The sequence below is a fragment of the Amblyomma maculatum genome, chromosome 9 (assembly GCF_055883805.1).
Source record: "Amblyomma maculatum isolate TAMU_Amacu chromosome 9, ASM5588380v1, whole genome shotgun sequence".
Taxonomy (NCBI): Eukaryota; Metazoa; Arthropoda; class Arachnida; order Ixodida; family Ixodidae; genus Amblyomma; species Amblyomma maculatum.
In genome coordinates, this window is record NC_139352.1 from 122,944,397 (window position 1) to 122,968,106 (window position 23,710).

Here is a 23,710-nt window from a genome sequence, read left to right on the forward strand (position 1 = left end):
CCGTTTCCGCACTCCCCTCACGTTTCTTTCATTTTGAAGATCTAAATTTGGCCCCGAACCTTCGTTTTTTTAACCCCGCAAAACTTTTTCTAGCTAGGCCAGAGCTATCGCGCAATCTTTTTTTTGGAGGGGGAGATGGGGGGGGGGGGGGGGGGGGTGTTGCAGACCCTGAAAATCGCTTTATGGATCCCCGGTGTCCACAGACCTTCATTTGAGAAACTGCAATAGCTTCGCAAGCGTAATCTTGTATTCCGCTAAACTATGCTGCAATTTCTGCCTTTAGGCGCGCCAAGACTTCCGGCACATGTAGTGTACGCTACTTATGATTGTCAATAAATTTGGGGCTTCTTCGTTTTCATTGTGTTTCTGCTTTCTTACGCGCACACCGTGAGCTCGTACCGGCTCGTCGCTTTTCAGCGACCGGTCGCTCGGCGCTCCTGGGTGCTTAGTGATAAGTGACGTCACTCTTTATTCACCAATGTACATTTGGGAGCAAAGGAGGCATCATCGCATGATGTCACAAATAATATATCAGCGGCTTCTCGGCTACACAATATTAAGGTGACCAGGCTGGGCACTATATTATCTCAAGCTGCGGTCTTCTCGACTCTTTGGTGCGCAAGGTGACGTGAGCTCCTCCTTTGCGTCCGCACGCATTTTGATGGCGACAGTGAAACAAGAGTGAGTTCAGGTACCACGAAACAATATTTATGATAATAATTAACACAAGACAATGAAATGTTTCAAAGGGGTTGGATATAAACACAAACAGCGTACAAAAAAATTCGGCACTCGTATGTCACAGGTTCAACACGATACGCACGCTTCACAGTCACCACACCGCCTGAACATTGGGAAGAAAAATCCGTCTTGTCTGGGCTTTAGTAGAAGAATAGTGTGGCAAAAAGAGTTACTGTTTTGAAAGTTGCTCCAGCGCCAGGTGCTGGACGTGTACGGGGAGCGCAGCCGTCAGCCTTGAATACAGTGTGCTATGCTTGCATCATAACACGATTTTTACATTCTGGTATGCATTTTAATTAATAAAATGACTAGCGCATATAAAACAGACAGACAGGAGGAGCGCTAAGTGAGATGGCGTGTAGCGAAAAAACGAAAGGGCCTTTGTTCGACACTGATTGCTCTATAATCCCAGAGCTTTCATTGGCTTTACATATAAAGACGAAATATTGTTATTTTTTTTTCTTCTTGCCGAGAAGCTTGCTCTTGCATTGCTTGTCCACAGCGTCATTGTGGTTTTCTTCGAGAGAGCAAAAGAAGTCCGTCCACTTAGTGGTCGATGATGTTGGTGACTATCTGGACGTCGTCGTCCTTCTCCCCGTTCCTCTCGGAGCCCATCTTGAGCCCCATGGACAGGCCCAGGGCGAAGGCGTACACGCGCGAGTCCACCACGTAGCCATCCTCGCTGTAGTCTGCGAGCACACACAGGCCGTTTGGAAATACACTTTGATGCGGCAAATACATGACTTGCTCACAGCATCCTCTCTGAGGAGTTTGCCTGCCCGCACAGGTCCATCTATAGTCCATAATCCTTATCCATAGTATAGCATTTCCAGTGTTTGTTAGTTACTAAGTGACTTTTTTGAGGGGCAAACGTGGTATTCAGAAGTTGTGTTCATATGACCTAGATGGCTTTAAGCACGCGCCTTACCACGTCAGCTGACGCATGCTTCACGGGCTAAGTATAAAGAGGTGTTCGAGGTGGGCGTTGACTTCGGCATGGCGGAGGAAGCTGCTGCTAAAGCCGGCATTTTTCTGTCGGCACGGAAAAGCCGGTGATTAAAGGCCAGGCGAGTGCGTCGTTAGGCTCAGTTGACGCCTGCACAGACGACCGTGCACAGACGATCTGATTAAACTGGAGCCGTGATACACGCTGGGTACGTCTACCACAGTGGAAAATTCCCGCACGCAGGAACTCTCATCACACACAAGTAATTTAGTGTCTCCTATATTTACCTGGTATTCGTCACGCGGTCAGCAGCATGCCTATAAGCTATCTATGCGATAAGAAATAAGGGTATCACGACACATTCGAGTTTACATGTCTATATTCAGTGCTGGTAACAAAAATTGTATCCGTCTACTTTTGTCAGTTACACACTCTAGAATTGCATAGTTATGCGTAATAATAAGCACCACATAGAAAGAAGTTTGTGAACAGGCACTGACGTCGCCAATGCATGAAAAACAACAACAGCGACATGCAAACTTACCATTTAACCGCTGGAGAACGTCGTTCATGGGAACTTGGACGACTTCGTAGAATTCTGCGAATAAATGCAGAGTAAGGCTACTGCGAGCAGAGAAGCTCCTGAGCATTTTATTTCACCTACTGTACCGTGTTTTAATGCTATCATATCTTGTTCTCTGTTTCTGAATTTTGAAGATTAAAATTTTGTCCTCATGATTTGCCCTCGAATCCTCTCGACTGCGTGAAGTTTACTCCATGCGATGAGTTTCAAAGGTGCATATGAAATTAATGATTTAAATCTAACTCAACCCGCTACTAGCTGATGACGAGGTTACCTTTCAGAGGACGGTTACGAAATGACGCATGAGTGATTAGTCGAAATTTAGCCCACTGGCGAAAAAGTCCCTTTTTGTCCTTCGACAACATGCAAACAGTGCATCAGTGAACCTCGTCAGTTTAGTTTCTCAATTGGCGAAAGATTTGCTAGGATGTAGCTCAAAGAGCTGCTACACTTTTATGCTGTCTTTCATCCAGAATTCATCTACAAAATTATGATTAGCCAAACTTTCCACTTAAGCCTGAAAATTCGCCATGGCCATACCTAACCCGATTGTTCCTTTATTTTGCACTCCAAATTTTATTGATTGCCTCACCTGCACTAGCATAATTAGCCTGATCGTATGTCTTTCTGTGTAAGCGCTAAACCGAACACGAAACCGAAACCATAAAAAGTTTAAGCACAGGGCGTGTTAAAGCTGAACACTCATGAAAAATTAAGATGTTACCATAAAAGGTGTCATACTTTTCAGAAAGGCTGCGCTGCTTAGTTAGATACGAACAAAAGGAATTGGACAAACGGTGAGGTTAAGCGCAATCTACCAAATGAAGTTTGATTCCTTAGAATAGTAAAAAAGAAAACACAAGCACGCGACGTAATCTGATGGTCTTGAATACACACAAACCGTAACAGTGCACTGTAACAAAATATGAAAATAAAAACCTTATCTAAGCCCGGGAAATACGCACTTAATGCCCCCCCCCCCCCCCCCCCCCCCCGCTTCTAAAAGACACGCGCGGGTGACACTCAACAAACTTACACGCTCAGACAAGAAGACGCAGCTAGCGCTTGCCTTGTGGGCCCAGAGCGTCGCCCCCACCTGGGGGCCACGCCAGGCCGACATGCCTTAATGATTACTCTTTTGGCCTTAAAAGTTGTTTCTCTCTCTCATGCAATTTTTTTATCTCTCCGCAACATAATTATTTCCCTGCGGGTAACCGCCATGGAAGGGAAGCTAACGTAATCGCCTTCTTTGCCAGAAACCATCCGAGAGGCCTCAATTACCTCACGGTTTTTCCTTTCTGTTACCCGCGCATTTCAAGCAATGGTTCGCCTAGTTTTCTGAACCCTGCAGGGAGCGACATTTCCTCCTGTGCTCCAAAAGCCTTTCATTGAGGCATCGCCCAGTTTGCCCCACGTAGCACTTGCCGCAAGACAGAGGAATTCTGTAAACTACCCCCTTAGAGCATGGGACAAAAGGCGAAACATGCTTAACGCCGCACTCACTTTTCTCATCTGCAGATTCTTTCTGGTTAACATTTTTGCAGATGCCATTAAACTTTAAAGGAGCTGAAAAGACAACATTCACATAAAACCTCTGTCCAATCTTCTTCAGCCGGTGCGAAATGTCGTGCACATAAGGAAGGACCGCGAAAGGCTATTTTCGATCACTTTGCTTCAGAGGCGAAAGCTCTGGATGGTATTCTTATGTTTCTCAGACAAGTTTCAGCAACGGCAATTAGAAGCCTTAAAGGGTATCCAGAAGAACCAAGCCGGCCCATTTGGAGAAGCAAGCTCTCTTTCATTTTATGGTCACATGACTTAGTGAGGGCCTGCTTCACATAAAACAGCGCGATGCCTCTTTTTGCAAGCTTGGAAGTACGCCCTTATCACCTCTCGTTTTTTGAAAGGAAATGAAAAATGTTTATTTCAAGTATGTGTACATACTTGAGGGGTAGGGCAAAAGGCATGGAAGCCTGACGAGGCCCATCCCCCTTTGGTGCACCTGGCGCAGCAACACAGCGTAACATGTGCAACAGAAATAGAACATGTGAAATGAACGCATACGAATTACAAAGGCAAATTACCATAGGCACATCAAATATATGTTGACAGAAGTTTAAAGACACTTTCAACATTTATTAGACACGTTTTCATCAGAATAAGTTTATGATGGTTCTGCTGAAAGCATGTCAGCTACTTTTTTCCTGAATAAGCGCTCGTTTCTGCATTTATGGATGAGATCTTTTATTTCTTTGCTAGAATTAAGAAGAGCTGTTATCTATCTGGTACAACGTAGCTTGAGAGCCATAATTTGTTCTTATTCTGAGTGGCCTGACAAAATAATTTCTTAGTTCGTAGTTTTGGTGTTCAACAGTAAAACCAACACGTGCGGTCGCTGGAGAACACCATACTGATATCCAAAAATTGAAGCTGGGAATCTGAGGGGCATTCTGACGTGAATTGGAGCCCATGATGTGGACGAGGTAATAGGGATAAGATATCTTCAGTTTTGGTCTCCAAGTACAAATCGTAAGGCAGGCAAATGAGGAAATAGTCGACATACCTGAACAAACCTGTAACCCCTAACTCAGTTAGCTTCGAATGCAGCGTGTGGTTGCCTCTGGCTAAGTACAAATCACTCACTATAGGCGCAATATATGATCTTATGCAAATTCTGTCCTTTTGGGAGAGAAGTACACCCTCAAATTCGACAAAACGTGAATGAAGGTAGGCTTTCAGTATGTCCAGAAACCGATCCACTGCTACACCACACTTGTTCTGAAAGCGAACTGTCCCGTAAGCGTCAATACATTATTCGACAGCTATAAGCACCTCCCTCTGCGGAATATTATTGGCCTCGTGGATGGATGGATGGAATATAGGAGCGTCCCCTTTGAAACGGGGTGGTAGCAGTAGCTATCATGCTCATTTTTCTCCCTATATCTTAATTATTGATTTAGAATAGTTAACTAAATCATCATTCTATTTATTAAATTATGTTCCTACATTACTAACATTATGTCACTTCTCTGCTTTTAAGCCACCAATCTTCCAGTCGTTTTTTGCTCGTTTCCACCGCAGGTTTATTCACCCGGCCACTGTTATCTCTAAACCCCAGAGCTTCAGGAACAGTGATTGCGCCTGCACCAACTTCCGGATGGATACCATTATATGGTCAATTGTTTCACTGGAGTTTCCACATACAGCACATGCGTCATCTCCATTGTTACATTTCTTTTTGTAGCTGCGCGGTCAAAGGCACCCTGATCTAGCTTCAAAAAGTAGGGCACTGCCTCTTGAGTTATCAAAGAAATCTTCCTTCCTGATCTGTATTTTCCACTTTTGGTATAACTCTGTTTCTTTTCCATCGAATTTATCCAATTTTTACCTTCTGTGTTTTTCACCTGTTGCTTAATGCTCTTTATTTCTCCGTCCTTGTTACTAGCATACTTACTAGTTAGATTCCTAGTTATTTTCCTCCATTGTGAGTCAACGCTTTTTAGGTACAGGTATTTAAATACTTTAGCTACCCATTTGTTACTGTCCAATTTCCTCAGGCGTTCCTCATATAATATTTTACTCTGAGCTTCCCGCGCTTCGAAAGATGCCCAGCCCATATCTCCCTGTACCGCCTCATTTGTAGTTTTGTCGTGGGCACCTAGTGCTAATCGTCCAACGGATCTCCGATTTGTTTCTAATGTCGACTGTACCTCTGATTTTAGGCACAAAGCCGCATTTCCGAAAGTAAGTCCGGGCACCACAATTCCTTTCCAAATACCCCTCAAAACCTCCTACCTATTGCATCCCCACAATGCCTTATGCTTCATTATCCCGGCATTCCTTCGCCCTTTGGCCTTAAGTGATTGCTCATGCTTTCCAATGTATGCCAATCCTTCGTTTACCCATACCCCCAGATATTTATATTCTGCTACTCTAGGTATTTCAAGGCCGTGTATTTTAAGACCCTCATCAGTTGAGCCGTTGAAAATCATCAGACCCGACTTAACTGCGCTGAAACTGAAGCCTAGAGCGTCCCCTTCTTCTCCGCAATACTTAACTAGAGTTTGCAATTCTTCCAGACTCTCAGCTAGCAGCACAATATCGTCTGCATACATCAAACCGGGGAGGCGCTGGTCTGCCGCCTTTCCACCTAATCTATATGACAGGTTAAAACCTAGGTTACTGCCTTGTATCCTCCGTTCCAGGTTTATCATTTAAAGCATGAACAGCACCAGTGATAGAGGACAGCCTTGTCTTAATCCTTTGCATACTTTGACATCCTCCGTACTTCTTACCCTTTCCCACGTAATTTCTACTTTGTTATCCCGGTATATTTCCTGTAGGAACTCTATTATCTCATAACCGATACCTTCTTCTTTTAATATGTTCCACAAGAGTTCCCTGCTTACGTTGTCGTACGCCCAGTTTATGTCCAGGAAGGCCAAATACAAAGGTCTATTTTCCACTCTAGATATTTCGATGCATTGGGTACGCACGAACAGGCTATCATCTACGCGCCTACCATTTCTAAAGCCGTTCTGAAGTTCTCCGAGTATCTTGTTACTTTCAACCCATGCTTGCACCTTTAATCTCACCGCCTGTATGGCTAACCTGTACATAACAGATGTTATGGTAATCGGCCTGTAGGATTTTATGTGCATCCTGTCTCCTTTCCCTTTATAAATCGAATTCATTTTACTCTGCCGCCAGCTGTCCGGAATTTGCTTATTCGTTATTACTGTTTCCAGAGCTGTTAACAACGTTTCCTTACTTTTCGGACCGAGTTCATTAATCAGCTTGATCGGAATTCCATCTATTCCTGTAGATGTGTTTTTAGGAATATTTTTTCTGCCTTTTTCCAGTTTAGATTGGTCAGTTCTAAGCTGCTTTGTATTCTGCTACCTTGTGTTGCTTCCTGATTTGCGGCGATTACCCTATCGTCGCTGTTAAATGACTCGGCTATAACTGATGTAATGTAGTTTACTGCGCTGTCTCCCTTTAAACAATTTCCCTCGTTATCTTGAATCCGATCCTGCTTTCTTTGATTCGTCTTCCCTAGCCAGCTTATATGGTTCCAGAATTTTCTTGCTCCGCCTCTAGAGGCATGTCAGCCATCCAGCGATCGTTGACTGCTTTATTTTACTTTGGACCAGGGCCTGTACCTCAAGTTTCTTTTGTCGATATGATTCCCATTTTTGGTCGATATCCTCCTGAGATACCTGTGCTTTCTTTGCCACTCGGTGTTCTCTTGAAGCCTCGAGATTGAGCAGAGGCGCCACCTAGCGGCATAGCGGCGAACCCTACCCAGTGTGGATGCGTGCCAGCCCGCAGTGATTTACGTGCGCGCGTGCAGCGTGTACAAGAGTGCTTTTTGTTTGTTTCGCGGTTGCTGTGCGCTTTTGCTTACCTGTCTGCACTTGCAAAATAAATATGAACAGGCTATTACCCTATACTCCATTAAAAAACAAAAAATACTTGTCCATATCGAGTATGTCACGGTGGAAAGGACATGATTCGTGGTCTTCGGCGCTTGAGATTCTTTGACAAGCGGTGTCTCAAGCGATGCGCTGTTGTCGTTAGGCGCCGTGTTTCTGGTTTCTGCCGTCAATACAACTTAATGCAAAGGCTCAAAAATCGTATATTCCCATTTCTGTTTGGAATACCGCAACTACTGAAACATGCGACAGCGGACTGCTGCATAGCAAAACCCAGTTTGAACAACACACGTGCCTTCTGTATCCACTGAGTACTTTTTGTTTTGCTGTTAAACCTCTGTCGCGGTGTCTCAGTGGTAGGGCGCTCGAATGCTGGGTTATATCCTGGCCGTCTCGAGAAATGCTCGAACGTTTGAGAAACAAATCTTCGCAGTACCTGTTACACTAAATATTACGTAATACACGTAGATCACTGTAGACTGGTAGCCCATTCGAACCATTAAAACCATTTTTCGTCTGTGCTGCCTTTCGAGCAAACTGATTGTTTCTGACAAGGGCAGTAAATAGGTAAGGATTGAAACCAGCGGAAAGACACAGACAAAGAGAGAAGCACACAACACAACGCTGGACTAATAACTAAGTTTTTTTGCTAAGAACGAGACATTCATGTATACCCTTCAGCGAAGAAGCAACACATGCGCACGTGGCAAGAGAAATAATCAAAAGACAATCACGGGGAAAATTACCTTCACAGCACGCTATCTATGTGCGCTGTAAAGAGCTTAGAAACTGAAATTCTTTATCGTACAAGTTAACAGAAGTTTCGCTTACACAAGTCTGATCATTTTTAATAATGTGAAAAGCCTCCAGAATTTCGCGTTGGCTCTTTGTTTTTTCCCCGCCCCAGAATGACTGTTTCTTTAAGCAGCGGCCTGCATTTATGCTCCCGGCAGTGTTTCGGCAAATTGGCCCGTTCGTCGGAAAGTAGGGATCCTTCATGCTCACGAAGTCGGGCATTTAGGCACCGACCTGTCTGTCCGACGTACATATTCCCGCATGATAATGGAATGCAATAAACAACTTTAGTTTCACAGGGTACAAACTTCTTCTCGTGGTTCGCCGTGCACTGCGACTTTGCTTTATTGCTAATTATCATGCACAAACTAGCCAATTTACGTGGAGCGGAAAAAAACTAGTTGCACACCTTGATGATTGGCGACCTTCTTTATGTTGTGTGAAAGCGTGTGCACATAAGGCATGACTTCGATCTTGCTTTTTTCCATTTTATCTTTCAGCTTCGTTTGCGTCGTCTTTACTGCCTTCAGCAGTTTCTCAGAGATCCCTTTAATTACATGAACAGGAAAAAATTCTTTTTTGTTAACTTTGAATGACATGAGCTGTATGGTAGCAAGGCCTTCTTTGTACGTGGTTGATAGGCCCAGCAAAGGTGCCCGTTGTTATGATATGTCAGAACAATGTCTGAAAACTTAATATTGTTGCGGTTTGGTAGTTCGTGAGTGAATGTTAGAGCTTTAGAACAAGATATAAAGCAGTCTAAAATGTCGGCGGCTGCATGCAGATTGTCATCGGGAGGAATATTTAAAAGTACCAAGAAGTCATCAATATACCTAAAGACTTTAGTCACACAGGTCACTTCCAATCGTCGTTCAAGTAGGGTGTCAAAACGGGCTAGATAAATGTTAGTTAAAACGGGCGCTACACTGCATCCTATACATATTCCCCTCTTTTGTACAAACAAGTCACCATTAAAGTCAATCATCGTAGAAGACAGATAGGCCTTGAGTGGTTTTTGGAACTTCTCTTTGGAACTTAACTTTTGGAAGTTGAGGTGAGTGGTTTTTTGGAACTTCTCAGGTTTCCTGTACAGCGTCGGCGTAATCTCCTTTTTGGGGAATACAATTGTGCCTGGTTGTCTAGCCAGAGTTGATGTCTACTCAGTCTACGGCAACCCGCCGGGCAGTGCGATGTCAGTGCTACATCTGACCTGCTTAATCCTAGAGTCAAGTACGATATAATGAACCAGGCTGCCTCGATTCAATATAAAGTACTGCAGGTCGGAACACGAACCTTGCATCTCCATGGGCTTGACACTAAATTTGCCTGTTTCACTCGTATAAGACACGCGTACGCTGTTGAAAATGCGATATGTCATGCTCAGGCTCAAGTCAGGCCTGTGAACGCCGTGCAACGCAAGAAGCGTGCTAAGCGATGTCACTAAGTCTAAAAGACGAGTGGTTGCGTGCCTTGTTTTTCTAAAATCCACGCATGTTTTGTTTTGTTTTGCATTGTCGAAAATTTTATGCAATATTGGAACAGACTAAACAGTAAATCACTAGTGTATTGCATGAGGCAAGTTTTCATCGCCAACAAAGTCGCCATAAACTCGGAAGCAGATATACGCCGCATGAGTTTCTGCGAGCGCCGCCGGCTGCCGATCCCCACTATTGGAGCGACGGTCGCGCCACCTCTAGGTCGATCTCGCGGCAAATAGAAGAGGTCCTTGACGTCTACTGAGAAGTCCAGCACCGAGCTAGACACACGCAGGAGCGAAACGAGGTCTCTGGAATCCCTAATTAACATGGGGTCTGAAACAACATGAAAATATATTCAAACTAGCCCAGTCCCAAGCACTTCTTAACTTTATTTCGAGTTCCACGGGCTTCTTTATTCCCTCCAGACCACCTCTTCAACGTATTTGTGCGTTTATAAACTTCATCGCTGAAGCCCGGTGGCGAACGCGTGCTCTGACGTATGCCCTCCCCCGTGGTCTGTCGTCGGCTGTGCTTACTGCCGTGTTTGGAAGATTGGCCCCAATAGAAGCAGCTTTAAGACGTGTGGGCAAGATCCTGCGATCAGAAACATGGCGCCAGGTACGTTTGTTCCAACTTGGGATAAGGAATACCTGTTCGGCCTACCTTAGGCCTGAAGACGCAAAAGTCATGCCACGGTTCTTTCTGGATGCCGCTGAGGCAGAAGGTGAGCGTATGTGGTACTCAGCGTTCCCAACACTTCCGAAGAAGCACGCTAGGCCTTCGGGGGACAGGAAGGGACCAATTAACATGACAGAACTAACGTTACCTAAGCAGGTCAACGATGTGCTGAGCAAGGGGCCTAAGTTCGGCGTGCAACCGAGAGCTGACGCCGCTGATACCATCAGTATGGTCCACAAGGTAGCAGACAGGGCGCCTGAGGAGACAGGAAGGTGTGCGCAGCTGAAGCCTTGTGCGCGGTTGCGGGGGCTGCTCGAACGCACGGGGACACGTCACGGTTGAGGACAGTCCGAGTTGTCAACTGGTTGCGTGACTCGGACTTGAGCGTCGCTCTGACAGACAAAACCGGTGAGTTTGCGGTGATGTACAAGGTGGAATACAGAGAAAAGGCGAACATGAAGAATTTTGAGTGCAGAAAAAAGCTAGGCTTGAAACGACTTCGTGCTGTTCGTACACAAACCGCTAACATTTGTGAAGGAGATGGACTGCACCGCCTTGCTGAAGACATCAACAACAGCAAGTATTTTGCGCTCCGACCCTTCTTCTCTGTGAAGACTCGCAAAGAGGGCGCGCCATTCCGCGTGATTGTTGAGGACCAGGATACCTGACAGAGGTGCGCGGCAAAGTTAATTATGCACTCGAGAGACCTCGTTTCGTTCCTGCGTGTGTCTATCCCGGTGCTGGGCTTCTCAGTAGACGTTAAGGATCTCTTCTATAATATGGTGCTTATAGTTGTCTACGAATGCATTGACTCCTACGGGGCAGTTCGCTTTCGGAATAAGTGTAGTGTAGCAGTGGATCGGTGTCCGAACGTACTGAAAGCCCACCTTCAGTCACTTTTTGTCCAATTTGAGGGTGTGCTTCTATCCCAAAAGGGTTGAATTTGCATAGGCTCATGTATTGTGCCCATAGTGAGTGATTTGTACTTGGCCAGAGGCAACCACACGCTGCATCCGAAGCTGAGTTGGGGGTTACAGGGTCGTTCAGGTATGTCGATGATTTCCTCATTTGCCTGCCTTACGATTTGTACTCGGAGACCAGAACTGAAGATATCTTATCACTATTCCCGCGTTCACATCATGGGTTCCAATTCACGTCGTATAGCCCCTCAGATTCCCAGCTCCAGTTTTTGGATATCAGTATGGTGTTCTGATATCTTCTGTGCTAAGCTGGGCGTGATAAAGGACAAACGAGGCAGGGACCACACTCAAGCCTCAGAGATAAAGAAGAGGTGGCAGGAATACACAGAACTGTACAAGAAGGCCCCGGATGTGCAAACCCAACATAAGACTGTTGTGATTACTGATCACCAGCCGGGCATCCTGAAGAGTGAAGTTGAATGGGCCTTAGCCAGGCTTGCTAAGAACAAAGCTAGCGGAATTTATGGCATTCCAGCTGAGTTGCTTAAAAACCTCAACCATGATGCTGCTAATGTTCTGTAAACATTATGTCAGGAAATTTGTACAACCTTGCAGTGGCCACAGGATTAGAGGAGGTCAGTTTACATCCACATTCCAAAGAAAGGCAGTGCCAAAGATTGTTCCAACTACCGCACGATCGCGCTTATTTCGCTTGCTAGCAAGGTGATGTTGAAAATCCTCCAAGGTAGGCTGCAGCAGTGTGTGGATCGGGAGCTTCCGGACGTGCAAGCTGGGTTTCGCAAGGGCAGAGGAACTAGAGACCAGATTGCCAACCTTCGCTGGATCATGGAAAAAGCAAGAGAGTTTCAGAAACCCATTTAGTTCTGCTTTATTGATTATGCGAAAGCGTTTGACTGCATAGATTACAGCAGATTGTGGCAAGCTCTCCAGGAGATGGGAGTTCCAATTCGCCTTATCTGTCTCCTCAGGAACCTGTATGAAGGGCAAGAGGCCACAGTCAAAACTGGGCATGGTCTTACTGATTGGTTTCCAATTGAAAAAGAAGTGAGACAAGGCTGCATACTGTCGCCCTGCCTATTTAACCTATATGCTGAGTGCGTCATGAGGAAGGCCGTTCTGGACGAGTCTTCAGCTGGAGTAAAGATTGCTCGAAAGTATATCACCAACCTTAGATATGCGGATGATACCCCAGAAGGAGACTGCAGCCATGAAATTAGGAGACGCCTGCTTATGGGAGAGAGAGCCATGGCTACCCTTGACCGCCTAGTAAAGAACAGAGACATTAGACTGCCAACCAAGATCCGCATAACTCGTGCTATGGTCTTTCGAGTTGTGATGTAGTGATGCGAGAGTTGGACTGTGAAGAAGGCTGACCGCCGAAGAATTGATGCGCTTGAATTGTGGTGCTGGCGGAGACTCTTGAGAGCTCCTTGCACTGCCAGAAGATCAAATCAGGCGGTATTGTCGACCATAAACCCTGACTACTCATTGGAGGGTCAAATTCTAAAGTTAAAGCTCAGCTACTCGGGTCATCTGATGAGAAGAGAGGAGTCGTTGGAGAAAGATTTGATGCTGGTAAAGGTTGAAGGTCACCGGAGAAGGGCAGGCAGCGAACGCGGGGGTTAGATGGCATCCTCGAGGTACTGCCGATGAAGGTATGTGATGTTAGTAAAATAGTGAGAGACCTGAAAGCATGGCGTGATATGGTCCATAGGGTCCCGAATAGTCGGACATGACTGAACTGAACTGATTGTGTTCTCAAGCGACCACAGTGTTGGTTTCATAAAATGAGAGGAGATAAGGGTATACATCCTTTTGTATCAGGGCGAACCAAGCTTGTAAAAAGAGGCATCGCACTGTCTTGTGTGAAGCAGGCCCTCACTAAGTCATGTGACCATAAAATGAAAGAGAGCTTGCTTCTCCAAATGGGCCGGCTTGGTTCTTCTGGATACCCTTTAAGGCTTCTAATTGGCGTTGCTGAAACTTGTCTAAGAAACATAAGAATACATCCAGAGCTTTCGCCTCTGAAGCAAAGTGATCGAAAATAGCCTTTCGCGGTCCTTCCTTATGTGCACGACATTTCGCACCGGCTGAAGAAGATTGGGCAGAGGTTTGATGTGAATGTTGTCTTTTCAGCTCCTTTAAAGTTCAAAGGCATCTGCAAAAACGTTAACCAGAAAGAATCTGCAGATGAGAAAAGTGAGTGCGGCGTTAAGCATGTTTCGCCTTTTGTCCCATGCTCTAAGGGGTAGTTTGCAAAATTCCTCTGTCTTGCGGCAAGTGCTACGTGGGGAAAACTGGGCGATGCCTCAACGAAAGGCTTTTGGAGCACAGGAGGAAATGTCGCTCCTGCAGGGTGCAGAAAACTTGGCGAACCATTGCCTGAAACACGAGTGCAGCCCATAGTTCCAAAACACGGTTATATTGGCGCGGGGAACAGAAAGGAAAAACAGTGAGGGAATTAAGGCCTTTCGGATGGTTTCTGGCAAAGAAGGCGATTATGTTAGCTCCCCTTCCGTAGCCCTTACCCGCAAGAAAATAGATATGTTGCGTAGAGATAAAAGAATTGCATTAGGGTCACCCGCGCGTATCAGTTAGAAGCGGGGGGGGGGGGGGAGAGGGCGGAGGAGGAGTGTGAGTGCGATTTCTTCCGGGGCGTAGATGATATTTTTATTTTCATATTTTCATTTTCATAGTTTCATTCCTCGTTTGTCCTTGCTGTTACAGTGCACTGTTATGATTTATGTGTATTCACGATCATCAGATTACGTCATGTGCTGTGTTTTCTTTTTTTTTTCTATTCTAAGGAATGAGACTTCAGTCGGTAGATTGCGCCTAACCTCAGCGTTTGTCCAATTCCCTTTGACCGTGTCCAACTATGCAGCGCAGCCTTTATGAAAAGATGTTCCAATTAGCCCACTCCCAAGCACTTTTTAGGGTGTCATACAATGGCTCTCGACACTCACCTCCCTCGCCGAACTTCTGCTGTGCGTTGAGGTTGCGGAGGTCATCGCCATTCACCTGGGGGGCATAAACGGCACCATAAGCGAGCAATACTTCACGTCGATACGCTACCTTTCGAATTCACAATCCGATAGTGAGAGCCAAGCGAATGATGCTACACATAATCTTGAGGTTTCACTTTAGGGGCCAAACTGAGAAACCAGCTTAGCTAAACGTCATACGAATTCCAAAGCCGAGCCGCAAATTTTTGCACGAGAAGCTCGGAGTGTGTTTATTATGATGCTTTTTGTCAGCGGCTCCAGGAAAGGCATGCGACTTTAAAGCGCAGTGTTAGATCATGATTTATCACTTAAAGGCGACATGCTAACGCTTGAAATGCGGAAGCTCTAACTGGTTATTGGAACAAATACCCCGCCTTGTGTACTTGCAGGCATGTGCTATCGCTGCACATTACCGCAATGTCGAAGCGGAATCGTGACTCCATGTGTGGGAACCTTGTAAAGCTGCGCTGAAACAAATATACGTTCGGATTTCATGTCTGTCTTATTATTCAATATATAAGCAAAGATGTGGCTGCACTGAAATTACGTCGGCGGTAAGGGCATCGCGTAAGGGTGCCAAAGTTTGTTCACCTTATAGCTATAAGAACAACTTTTATACCTACCACCGCTATAACATATGCTGGTGTCTTTCGGTTCTGCGTATACTTGATACAGCCAGAGTCTTACACACAACTCCGCCAGCATCATCAGACATTACTCGATGCTGCGACTTTTTCTCAGTGCCCCCCCTCCCCCGGACCTACGAACCGTTGGAACGTAAAGCAATTTTGCAGTTTGTATATCGCTTGCTATACATGTATTTGTCGTTTAAATAACCTGCTTGCCTTTAATACCATTAATAACAGCGTGAAGACAACTTTCTGCTGCAGTTTATTGCAGATACTTGGTACAAGTTATGACACGAGAGATAGTTGCAGTATTGTTTAATTTTGAAGAAAGAACCTTGGCTGGACGGTCAAACGTGCTCGCGAACGCAATGCTGTATGTCGTGAGAGCACTAAGTTGGTAGTGCATGAGAACGACACGCGACTCACCTCGACGGAGACGAGCTTGGTTGTGCACGAAGTGTGGACTGGGTCTGAAGCTGTCACTGCAGAAGCAAGGAAGGAAAAACGCAGCGGTCAGCGTTGGCAGTACAGCGTCACCACTCGAGTCACTTACAGGGGCTGGTCTGCTTGAGGCCTGTGCATGTGTAGCCGGTCTGGGAGTTGAGGCGACGCAAAGCTGATACCTCCGACGTGCCGTCCTTTGGGTCAACGACGCCTGCGGGAACGATGCATGAATCTGAGTCTCTCTGCTTTCCCCCAGACTTGACACGGCATGAGAAAACAATACATGACGAATAAAAACGTCGTAGTGCCAGTAACGCAGCAGCGTCAACACCTATAGTTGAGTCTATCCAGTGTACAACAGGAGTTGGAGGTGAAGCGAGAGACTGCTCGCATTAGTATGTCAACAAACTATGCTGGCAATGTTTCAACCAGCAGCGAAACCATGTAATCCGAGTGTACTTTTCCTGCTGCGTGCTCCATGCCATAACAATCCCTGCTGCATACATTTGGCTGCACAAAGAACCGAGAGAGACTGCCCGCTAAACTGCTTGCATTAGTACGTCAACAAACTATGCTGGTAATGTTCCAACCATATGTAATCCAAGTGGACTTTTAGTGCTGCTTGCACCACGTCATACCAATCATTGCTGCACACGTTTGCCTGCATACAGAACGAGACTGCCCGCTAAACTGCTCGCATTAGTGCGTCAACAAACTATGCTCGCAATGTTCCACCCATGTAATTCGAAGTGTACTTTTAGTGCTACTTCCACCATGTCACACCAATCACTGCTCCACACGTTTGCCTGAATACAGAACAAGAGAAATTTTATGCAACAGATGTTTGGCTTGGGCTAGTTGGTAGCAGTTTCTTGAAAACAGCGCAAAAAAATACGGGGACAACTAACATAGATAAAGACAGGACAGGCGCCTGTCCTGTCTACATTTGTGTTAGTTGCCCCCGTCTTTTTTTTTTTGCGCCATGTTTTCAATAACAAGAGAGACTGCCCGCTAAACTGCTCGTATTATTACGGCAACAAACTATGCTGGTAATGTTCCAACCATGTAATCCGAGTGTACATTTAGTGCTGCTTGCACCATGTCATACCAATCATTGATGCACACGTTTTCCTGCATAGAGAACGAGAGAGACTGTCCGTTAAACTGCTCGCATTAGTACGTCAACAAACTACGATGGTAATGTTCCAACCATGTAATCCGAGTGGACTTTTAGTGCTGCTTGCACCATTTGCCTGCATACATAGAAAAAGAATTATTCAAAATAGAAGGCAAGAAATGCTTGCACCGACTGCTGCGGCGTCTGTGCATAAGATATTTCTATCTTCGTGGTTTCTCTAACTTCCGCGAAACTTCCTCGCATGGCATCTTGAAGTGTCCACTTATGCCTTGCGTCGCACGCTGGTTTGATGGATTATCTCGTGGCATGACCATCACAATAGCTATGCAGTGATCAAGTGAACTTTGGAAGTGTTTTAGCAAAGTGGCCTGAATATACATACGTTTTTACGACAATGCCGTGCAACTGCAATGTCGTCTTTTGCACTAGGGGGCCAGCTGCTGATACAACCGCTGTGGACAAGGTGCGCAAGTGCCCATTTTATGCACAGTTAAATTCCATGTCCGTCGTGGCGTCGTTACACCATTCGACTACGATGGAGTCATATCTCGCTCTTACCGAACAACAGGAAGGGCCCAGAAGTGGATGAGGGCAGACTTACCAGCGGGAAACTCGAGGGTGAAGGCCTTCATGGACGGCCGGTACTGCTTGACGAGCACCAGGCAGTCGTACTTGAGCATGCGGCGCAGGATGGGGAGGGTGCACACCGCTGGAAAGAGAAGGTCCCTCGGTTCACGCATTTTGCCTAAAACCATCTTCCAGGTTTCACGCTGTCATCAGATTCTTTTGGCTTGAGTAGCGTATTGCAATACTTGGTTGTCGCTACCGCCGCCCTGACAAATTATCGGCTCTTCTCACTGCATATGTCCATTTTCTACTCTTATTTTCAGTTAGAAACTCCGCGATGATTTGGGAATTGAGGTTTGCCGGCAGATGATCTGTCTGCCTACTGGATAAGGAACCTTAATCTTGACAGGAGCCTGAGTCAGGACAAGAACCTATATTAGGACAGGGGCCTAAATCGGGAGAGGGGCGTAAATCAGAGCAGGAGCCTACTCAGGACTGCAGCTTAGAGCGGAGCCTAGAAGAGGTAGGACATTATTTCTTAGGTTTCACTCTTAAGGGATTGCTCTCAAACACTAAATCTTTCGACAGAAGGGCTGGTTCTGTGTTGCCTGTCCAAGGACAACGGCTTTCTAACGTTAATTTATTCGCAACTTTAGTGCCAGATTACACTGAGCAAGAACTCTCACAACGACGATCCGAGTACAGGTTTACTGCATGCAGGGCCTGCCTGCGCCCTTCCTGCGGACTCCCAATCTGTACGATACCATCAAAATTCATTGCACGCCCCACCTGTCTCAATGCGTTCACACTTTCCATTAGCAAATCACTTCAAATATATCTCACCGTTACTCCTAACCCATTACGCCCATGGCAGCGAGGAAAAGGAATGGGAAATGCACTCCTGGAGAGTGGGACTGGGAGTTTTGACTGGGAATCTAGCTTTCTCTCCGTTTTTGGCTATTTCTCTTTCTTCGTGTCGGGCTCTTTTACCTGGGAATCAATTCGCGTGCACTCGCACTTACAGTCAGACTCTGTGCTCTTGGGCTTCTGGCATCTCTCGGCCACCTCCCAGATCCTGGAAGAAGAAAAAATCATTCAGCAGGTTAAGTATACATGGCAGAGTAGCGCATCAGCAGGAGCGATGTCCGCTACCGTGCGTTCCTTCCACCGCGGCTCATGCCATCTCCAACAAGTTCAACCCACTTACTTTTGGCTGCCTGTGGCGTCCACGTACTTGTACTTGGCGAGCGACATGTGTTCACCGCGGGCAATCTCCTGCGCAAACAAAAGAAAAAGCAAAAGGTGCAGTTAGTGAGGACCTGAGGAAGACAATATTTTTGATAGCATAATTAATAAATCCCTCGGCTTCATCGAGAGTAAGCGTAAGCGGTCGCATCGCCTTCTCTATAAAAAAGCGCCTCTATTAACGTTTCAGTCGCCTCGTTATGGTATACGAAGCATTCATTCATTCACTCACTCTACTGTTGACGTCCCATTTGATCGCGAAATATATTATCTATAGTAAACCACAGTAGTCCCAGGCAGCATGTCCTTCCTATAGGCAATACCTCACAGACTGCTTACGAAGTATCGGGACAAAATTCTCAACGTGAAACTTACACTGACCCCTGATGGTGAATTTTTACCCGGAAATCAACGGTGTTGCAGTTCAAGCAAACCGCTTCCAAGCATCAGGAAGAGGGGCAACCATCATGGAAGGAACGATAAATCGTCCTTTAGCCCGGTGCCACGAAATTACGCTATACTACCGACTGGAAGCAGAAACATGTTACCGCCGCTGCTGACGTCTAACCAGAAGGCAGGCCTTTATCTAGCGACGGACAAATGTAGACAGTCGTGTTTACTACTATCTAGATATGAATAAGGGAGTAAAAAGGGAGTAGCTTTTCCTCTAGTGCACTCTCAATGTCAGGGCATCCTGCCCGACCCAGGGACAGATTTTCAGCACCACTGAAACCAATCCTCAAATGAAAGTATGCGAATTTCTACCAATTACGGAAGATTTTAAACGAGGTTTGTGTATCCTCTAATTGCTAGCGCCACGATTCTGGTCCAGTGGTTAAAAGGCTCTTTTCATGCTAATTAAATGAAATACGGGAATATGTTGCCAAAGTATAGCATTTTGTATAGTTAGCGGTGAAAATCTACCTGAGGGCTTGGATAGAAGGCAGTTCGCCAGAGGACATGCTAATTCCTTTTTACCCGCTTACAGGCTTATTCGTGTTTAGAGTGCATATCAGTGGTGTATCGAATATCCGTTCTGCGGATAATACGCTAACTTGTTTCACACACCTGGGAATGTTAAGGCAATATTGCACTTCACCTGTTCCTCATGCTACCCTTCCCAGTGGTAGTGGTGGGGGGGAGTGCTGTTAATCCCTAACCTAGGTGTCAGCGACACCTAATTAGCAAGGCTCGCTCGGCAGTCAAAGCAGCAGGAGGTCTGGGCCCACGGCCCCTACACTAGAATCAGGTGGCTGTCAAATTCAATTACTTCTGCAGTAAATTTTATTACTAATAACTGCTATTTCTTTCATGCCCGTCGGTAGTGTAAACAGCGCCACCTTCAAAAATAGCTGATGGAAAACACAGCGCAAAGGAGGACAAGGACTAAGGGTTGGAAGTCAGTGCTCGTGTGTCCTATGCGTCTTCATTTTGTCCATCATGAATAACGAGCTGTATTTTTTCATCATGAATAGCGAGCACGCTCAGACTGCTACGGTATTAAACTTCAAAAACAGCCTTGCAGCTGCCAGTCTACCCAGGATACCGCTCCATTTCTGCTGAGTACGTGCTTCCCTGAATATGTAATGCGTACTCGAGATTGGCCTGCGTTGACTTTCCGCTCGAGCCACAGCTGTCTCCGCTATCTGCCTGCCATCTTCGGTCGGTCGATGCTGACGAAAAGTGCGCTGCGCCGCATACACGCACGGTAATACCAAATGTTCCAACTGAAGAGCTAGCTACGAGGCTTTATCAGAGAAAGACGCACATTCGAAGAACAGTGAAAACCGATTAACGAGTCAAGCGACGCTGTGAATGCAGAGTGCCTCCCTTTTGTTCAGCTTTGTTGTTGCTATGCTATAGTGGGACGCTGGAGACACGTCGCGGAGGGCTGAGCACTCGCCGGACTTCCGCGACCAAGATAAGAGCGATGAGGCGAGCACGCGCTCCCTATAATCACCGCCGTCCCATCTTTCAGGCGGCGACGGCGGCTCCTGCGGTCGTTTGCATGTCGCCTTTTTCGGCCGCCGCAGTGATAAGTGGAAACCACTCGTGAACAGATAGATATCGAGAAAAGCGCGCCATTGCTCGGCCTGTCTCGACTTTCGTAGTCTCTTTTTTTGGCGTTTATAAGAGCATAGGCTGACCGTAACGCCGCTGATGCATATCTCCTTCCAGACAGCGAGCACGTGATTATGCAGATGCTGCTCATCGCTGTCTGGTGCTTTTTTCTCGGGCGTCCAGCCGAAAGAGCCGCCTTGCGGTTTTAAATGACTCCTGACGGGCGAGGTGGCCGTAACGCCGCGTGTTGCAAGGGAACACTCACAGCATGCGCTGATTTTCATCGCATGTTCCACTGTTACGCGCAGCTGTGCCGGATGAAATATTGAGAATCAATAATATAAAGAGTACGCAAGAAAAGACTGCTCAAATAACCAGCGAGTTTATATACTCCACTGGAAAGTCTTTCCAGCCCAGCGGCGACGCAGTTATTTATTCTGCAACAAGCTAAGTGGCAGAGACGGATTTCGAGCCTTCTACCACATTTGGAAAGCTCAGTTATTAATATTGTAAACTGATCTCTAATCATTTCATGTTAGAAAGCTGTGAACGTAATCAGCACGAAAGATTGGGTATAAAAAAAAAGCGATGCAACTGAAGTCGATATTCTAGAAGCTGCATGTGACAGCCTCCGTGTCCAAGCAACCGTGCCGGCTCGTACACCGCGACCTCAACACGGCGGCGCTGATGTGACAAATGCGTGCAGCGTCATGTAGCGGCGCAGCGTACGAAGCATCACGGCAGGGAAGTCAAAAAGTTGCAGCGATGCGTTACATAAGTATAAGGACATTGTGCACACCAGTATCCAGCAGTCCTCGAATAAGAAAATGAAGAAGCGAGAACAAGGCACCTTCACCTCGGGCTAAAACGATATCTTGAGCTTGTATCGCAACATGCAGTTAGTTGACCATAGCAATGGTTCCCGTTGCACGCTTTGAAGAAATATAATTCTCCCTATTATTACAACATCTGCATGGAATCCACGGGTGCGGCGGTAGCGTAGCGGTAGAACATCCACCTCGCATGCAAGAGGACTGTGGCTCTAATCCCGATGCCGCGCAATTCTCCACCGGGCGAAACGAAGTGGCGTCCGTGTGCTGTGCGATGTCAGCGCACGTTAAAGATCCCCAGGTGGTCGAAATTACTCCGTAGCCCTCCACTACGGCTCCCCTTTCTCTCTTTCCACTTTCACTCCCACCTTCCTCCCTTCCCTTACGGCGCGGTTCAGGTGTCCACAGAGCAAGTGTGACAGATACTGCGCTTTTCCCTTCCTGTGAACCAATTAAAAAAAAAATAAATAATAAATCCACGTGTCGATGAAATTACATAAAGACAAGTTTCGGGTGCAGCCTGATGCCGGTGAACACCTCCGGCAACGCACTCCCTCATCACAACAGAAGTTGGCCACCCTGGTGGAGCAATTAGCCGATACTTCCCATGTCTTACAAAACCTCAGTCATCAGCGGCTGCGGAACAACTAACTACGGCGGCAGTCAGACGCAGCGGAGGGTGCTATATAAGACTCTCTGGCTCCGCTGGACAGGCCGCCATTGCAAACTGACCCTGGCAACGTTTAATGCTAGAACCCTAGCTAGTGAAGCTAGTTTAGCAGTACTCTTAGAGGAACTAAAGGGTAGGAAATGGGATCTTAGCGAGAGTGTAGCGAGAGTGTAGCGCAGAGCAAGGCAGGACACAAGAAGAAACGAACAACATGAGCCGTTAACTACCATCAAATTTTATTTCACACAGAAAGGATAAATGCTTCCGGAGAGACATGTGTTAGCACACCTGTTTTTATGTGATAAGGAACTCTCGTCTATTAGGCAAAGATACTGTTGCACAAATGATTTCATACTTTTAGCGTATATATATGTGCTGCATGTTGGAAGTTGCCGTTCGTGTTCGTTTCTTCTCGTGTCCGGTCTTCCCTGCCCTACAAACTCGCTATGTTCACGCACCAAAAAGCCACGCTGATCAAATGGGATGTCATAGGGTTTAGTAGGGATAGGAGGCCTAATAAGGCATACACTGTACTGAAGGACGGGTATGTACAGTGTTATCAAGGTTCACTGGAGTAGCGAGAGCTAGGAGTCAATAAGTAATATAGATTGATATAATACAGATTGATTCTATACCATTAATGTGAGGGTGGCAGGCATCGTAATTAAGTTTAATAAGTGTGAACTGAAGCTTATACAGGCTTACACCTAAATGTAGTCATGATGACTAGGCAGTTGAAAGCTTCTACGAAGATGTAGAATCGGCAATGCAGAAAGGGAAGAGGCAGTATACTGCACCAATGGGAGACTCCAGTGCCAAGGTAGAAGAAAAGCAGTCAGGAGACCAGGCAGTGGGTGACTATGGAATTGGTTCTAGAAATAGCAAGATTGAGATACTATAGTTGAGTTTGCAGAGCGCAGTAGCTTAAGGATCATTAATACCTTATTTAGCAAACGGGAGAACCGGAAGTGGACATGGAAAAGTCCTAACTGGGAGACTAAAAATGAAATTGACTTCTTACTTTGTCCTAACCCTGCCATTATGCAGAATGTAGAGATAATCGGAAATGAACCTTGCAGTGACCATAGTAAGGTAAGGTCTCGAATTAGTCTAAATCTGAAGAGAAAACGAAACAGATTATTAAGAAGGAAGTCTATCAACAAATTAGCGGCGAGCGGTACAGCAGAAGAGTTCCGCATCTCGCTACAGAACAGATATGTTCAGCTAGAAGCATGGTCATTAGCCTAGAAGCAATGAGCAATAATTTCAGAGATATCAATACTGAGTGCGCTATAGAAGCAGGCGGCAGGATAGTTAGAGAGGATACCGGTAATCTGCACAAGGAATGAAAGATTTGATTAATAAACGCAAAGTATGAAAGCTTCGAATCCAACAGACCAGACAAAATTGGCAGAGATATCAAAGCTAATCAATAAGCGCAAAGTGGCCGATAAAAGGAAGTATAACATGGAGAAAATTGACACAACAATTCTGCGGGCTAGTTGGTGCATGAACTTTGCTGGA

At 46.0% G+C, this 23,710-nt stretch overlaps 1 protein-coding gene across 4 annotated transcripts in view; it reads right to left on the reverse strand.

Moving 5' to 3' along the window:
• Positions 1 to 451: 451 nt before the first annotated feature.
• Positions 452 to 23,710, reverse strand: part of LOC146180305 (ADP-sugar pyrophosphatase-like) — an 87,141-nt gene continuing 63,882 nt past the window's right edge. For all 4 annotated transcript variants that reach the window (XM_084579529.1, XM_084579531.1, XM_084579528.1 and 1 more), the window contains 8 exons: positions 18,588 to 18,655; positions 18,403 to 18,455; positions 17,415 to 17,522; positions 15,785 to 15,886; positions 15,658 to 15,713; positions 14,564 to 14,618; positions 2,232 to 2,285; positions 452 to 1,430 (listed from right to left, as the gene is read on the reverse strand). In XM_084579529.1, the coding sequence (XP_084435655.1) occupies positions 1,288 to 1,430; positions 2,232 to 2,285; positions 14,564 to 14,618; positions 15,658 to 15,713; positions 15,785 to 15,886; positions 17,415 to 17,522; positions 18,403 to 18,455; positions 18,588 to 18,655 (639 nt within the window). In that variant the 3' untranslated portion in view covers positions 452 to 1,287. The remainder of the gene's footprint in view (positions 1,431 to 2,231; positions 2,286 to 14,563; positions 14,619 to 15,657; positions 15,714 to 15,784; positions 15,887 to 17,414; positions 17,523 to 18,402; positions 18,456 to 18,587; positions 18,656 to 23,710) is intronic.